Source organism: Ricinus communis, chromosome 2 (genome assembly GCF_019578655.1).
Source record: "Ricinus communis isolate WT05 ecotype wild-type chromosome 2, ASM1957865v1, whole genome shotgun sequence".
In the NCBI taxonomy this organism is placed as follows: domain Eukaryota; kingdom Viridiplantae; phylum Streptophyta; class Magnoliopsida; order Malpighiales; family Euphorbiaceae; genus Ricinus; species Ricinus communis.
Window position 1 is genome coordinate 16,573,848 of NC_063257.1, and position 4,349 is coordinate 16,578,196.

General features: G+C 36.1%; 1 protein-coding gene across 1 annotated transcript; it reads left to right on the forward strand.

Moving 5' to 3' along the window:
* Positions 1–217: 217 nt before the first annotated feature.
* Positions 218–3,759, forward strand: LOC8281026 (cation/H(+) symporter 13). The gene is made up of 3 exons (XM_002513651.4): positions 218–615; positions 1,009–2,013; positions 2,439–3,759. The coding sequence occupies exons 1-3, from the start codon at positions 370–372 to the stop codon at positions 3,645–3,647; spliced, it is 2,460 nt and encodes an 819-aa protein (XP_002513697.3). The 5' UTR covers positions 218–369; the 3' UTR covers positions 3,648–3,759.
* The last annotated feature ends 590 nt before the right edge of the window (positions 3,760–4,349 follow it).

The following is a 4,349-nucleotide window of genomic DNA, read 5'->3' on the forward strand; positions in this document are numbered from 1 at the left end:
TACGTACAAAATTAAATCTCAAACAGTTGATTATCACATTAATCCAAATTCAGCAAATTATATAATTTATCCTTTTTTAGGAAAAAGAAGCTTAATTGAATGGAGAGGAGCCAACTTTCCTATTCTTGTGGAAACTTTCTTTATTGTAAACATTTTTTTCTTGTTTGCATGGGCATTGGGCATTAACAATCTTCTTCCTCTCATGTCTCACGACTATCCCCAAATCTCTCTCTCTTTCTCTCTCTCCTTCTCTCTCTCCCATAGAGTTTTTGTCAAAAGGCATTTCGCTTGCTTCCCTTAATTTCCTTCTATTCCCCATTTTTCTATATCTTATCTATTAGCTGTCCCAGATCCCATAAGAGTTTAGATATGGAGAATTATAACAGGGTGATTGTGTCCACAGGGACAGTATCAGGGCCATTCTTTAAAGAAAGCATAGTTTGTCAATATCAGAACATGATCGAACCCTTGGGTGGTATAATGAATGGAGAAAATCCTCTGGAATACACGTTTCCTGTGCTTCTAGTTCAGATTTCTATAATTTTCCTTTCCAACAGATTCATTTATTTTTTGCTGAAACCTCTTCGACAAAGCTTGCTCAATGCCCAAATCTTGGTAAGCTCTTGTCAGCTTATGTCATTGGTAATGTTTTTCTTGAAAAAAATAACTTACATAAGGTGAGTTTGATAACTTATTTAACATTAATTACAGATGGATAATTCTTGCTTTTGGCAAGAGATCTTAGGAAGAAAAAACTAATACTTTTAAAGAAATTAAATCAGTGTTTGTTTTGCTAGAGATGTAAAATTAATAATGCGACTCACCTAATAATTTAAACTTTTAAATAACGTAGTTGTTTAATATGGTCGGGGAGTTGTTATGATTGGAATGTTTAGAGTTCTATAACTAAATATTTAAAAGTTGTACTCCTATATTATTAATTAAATATTGGAGTAAAGTGGGGATTCGCCTTTTTTTAACTCTCATTCTTGTTCTCCCCGCTGGCAGACTGGAATTCTTTTAGGTCCATCATTTTTGTGGTATTACTTCCCAGCTATGAAGAACTTATTTCCATCTGGAGGCAGAGTAATACTCAACGTAGCTGCAGACCTGGGTGCCATACTTCACCTGTTTACATTAGCATTGCAGATAGATACATCCATAATAAGACAGGCGAGGGCTACCGAAGCATTACTAGCTGTAACAGGTGTTCTGTTCCCTCTAACAATCGGGTGGATAGCATTCAATTCATTGATCCATGCAAGGATGTTGGATGATACAATAGTACAAGCCATTCCTCCTGTATTGGTTGTGAATTGTCTGAGTTCATTTCCTGTTATCACCGGTCTCCTTTCTGATCTAAAGATTCTCAACTCGGAGCTTGGGCGTTTTGCATCAAAGATTTCCATGATTAATGACATGAGTTGCTTTTTCATTAGCCAAGTTATAGCTGTACGGCAAGCTTATGTCCATGAGTCTGCCGATATGGCAATGAAGTACATTGTATGTTTTACTATCCTTCTGGTTTTAATCGTGTATATAATTCGACCCTTCCTTTTACGGATGACAAGCTACGCCAAACATGGGCAACCAATGGAGGATACTCATTTCTTTCTCATAATTATATCAGTACTCATCTGTTCTTTCGGCTCTGAGCTTCTTGGCCAACATTATTTCTTTGGTCCTTTTGTCTTGGGGGCTGTATTACCTGACGGGCCACCTCTAGGAACAGAAATAGAACACAAACTTCATATATTCTGTCGTGGATTGTTACTTCCTGTTTTTGTTGCAATTGGTGGATTGAACATGGATGTGCTTGCTATCAGAGATGGAAATACCCATTCAGCGGTCAAGGTCATTTTTGCTGTTACATATATAGCGAAGTTCACTGGTGTTGTACTTCCAGCTATTTGTTGTGGAGTGCAATTCTTAGATGCCTTGTGCCTTGCGCTGATTCTGTGTTCCAAAGGCATTATTGAGGTTGCTATATATGGCATTTGGCTCGACGCCAAGGTAATTCATGTCCTTTTTTGCACTAATTATGTCCTGAAATATTTGTCCATGTACTGATATATGCTGGGATAATTATACCAACAATTAGTTCAGCATCTAATCTCAATTTAATCACTAAATTTTAATATGTTTCTCTTCAAGCATTCAAATTTATTTTTCATTATAATTTAATGATGTTGCCAATAAAAATTTGACTCGTTATATTTCTTTCTCCTAATCACTCTTTTCTCATTGAATATTTTTGTGACATTTTCATCTATTATTGGCACTAAATTCTAACACAATCACTAAATTGAAATTAAGTGTAAAATTAAGTGATATAATTATCCCATGTCTGCTTATTAGTGCATTAATGATTTTGCAGAAAAGTTAATGATGCGTAGAAAATGGAATTTCACCTGTCTTTTTCTCATATTTATTTGCAGGTTTTGGACGCTCCCTCCTTCAACATTCTGTTAACCTCATTGCTAATCGTGAGTTGTTTTTCCAGACCCATCATTTTCTATCTTTATGATCCATCCAAGAGATATAAGACGAGCAACAGAAGAACCATTCGGGGCTCCAACTACCAGACTCAGCTGCGCATACTGATTTGCATCCACAATCCAGATGATGTCCCTACAATCTTAAGCCTCCTTAAAGCCTTCAACCCCACAAGAGATAGCCTTATTACAGTCTTTGTCCTACAACTGATGCAGCTGACAGGGCGGGCAGCAGCAATACTTGTTCCTCATAACGAAATAAACACTCTCAAGAGCACCAGAAACTGCTCGTTGCATATCTTCAACGCTTTCGAGCGCCTTGAGCAACACTGCAAGGGCAGTATCCTGGTGCAACATTTTACTGCAGTAGCGCCATACAAAAGTATGCATACTGATATATGCACAATAGCCCTTGACAAGAGAACAACCATAGTCATTATACCCTATCATAAACGATGGAGCTTTGATGGAACAATAGCATCGACCGATTCGTCCATCAGAGCTGTCAATCATACCGTCATGGAAATGGCCCCTTGCTCTGTTGGACTCCTCATTGACAGGGGACAAATCGGTGGCAACCGCTTTGTTTCAAGTGAGTATTCAATGTATCGAATTGCCATGTTCTTCTTTGGAGGGGATGATGATGGTGAGGCTCTGGCAATTAGTGAACGCATAGCCAGTCATCCTAATGTGAGCTTCACCGTAGTTCTTTTCAAACATGATTTGTACAATAATGAGGAAAAGGAGAGGACCATAGATTATTGGATTGAGAATCTGCCAAGTGAAGACTGCAAGGATAAGCTACAAGTTAAAGAGGTGATAGTGAAAAATGGAGAAGAAACAATAAAAGAAATATGTTCTTTAGGAGATGCCTTTGATTTAGCCATAGTTGGAAGGCATCAGGACCCTCATTCTCCATGCACAATGGGCCTAACAGAATGGAGCGAGGGTCCTGAGCTTGGGGCGATCGGGGACATGTTATCCTCTACAGATTTTGGATTTTCAGTTCTTGTGGTGGCGCAACAGCCGCTAATGGCAGCAGGGCCATGCGAGCTTAAGTCACTCAATAGTAGTAAATCTTTAAATTCCATAGCATCATCCTCTAACTTATCTAAAGATGATGAATGGAAACCTATAGTCAATTATATCTAATTAGTAGGTTATAATTCAAGAAATCGTATAAATGAGATGGCAAGGGTCTTTTTTAGTTTAATTAAGGTGTATAGCTTGAATCTTAAATATGCAGCTGCGTTAAAATTCTTCAAATAATAATTTACCACCTGCACATATTTTGAGTGACACAACACAAATTACTCCATATTATTAGATTAACATGGTTTAGAATTGCCATGTTGTAGTGCAAGAATTGCCATGTTCTCTTTTCTTTTCTTTTTTTCCCTTTTATTGCTTGGTTGATTTTTTTCTCTTTTTTTTATATTTTTTTTCACTTGCGTAAGAATTGAAAAGAGATTTTTACACAACTAAAAATATCAAATGAGTTGATTTATTTGTCACCGTTAACCATCCATAATTAAAAAACAATTAATATAAATATAATAATTAATAGATTATGCCACATGTCATTACACAATTGATTGTCTATGGATAACGTGGCGAGTCTACCTAAGAACTCCTCGTCAGTGAATCATTATCAAATATCAAACTCATGTTAAATAAGTAAATTAATATTCTTTAATTGCTTTAATTTTCCAGCATAATTCTTTTAAAGGAAAATTATTGGATATCTTATTTTTCTTTGTTTAATAATTTTTTTAAAATTTATAAAAGATATGAGGAACTGTATTATTTATGGAGCTTACATATTTTTCTAAGTGAAAGGTTGGAAGCCATAAA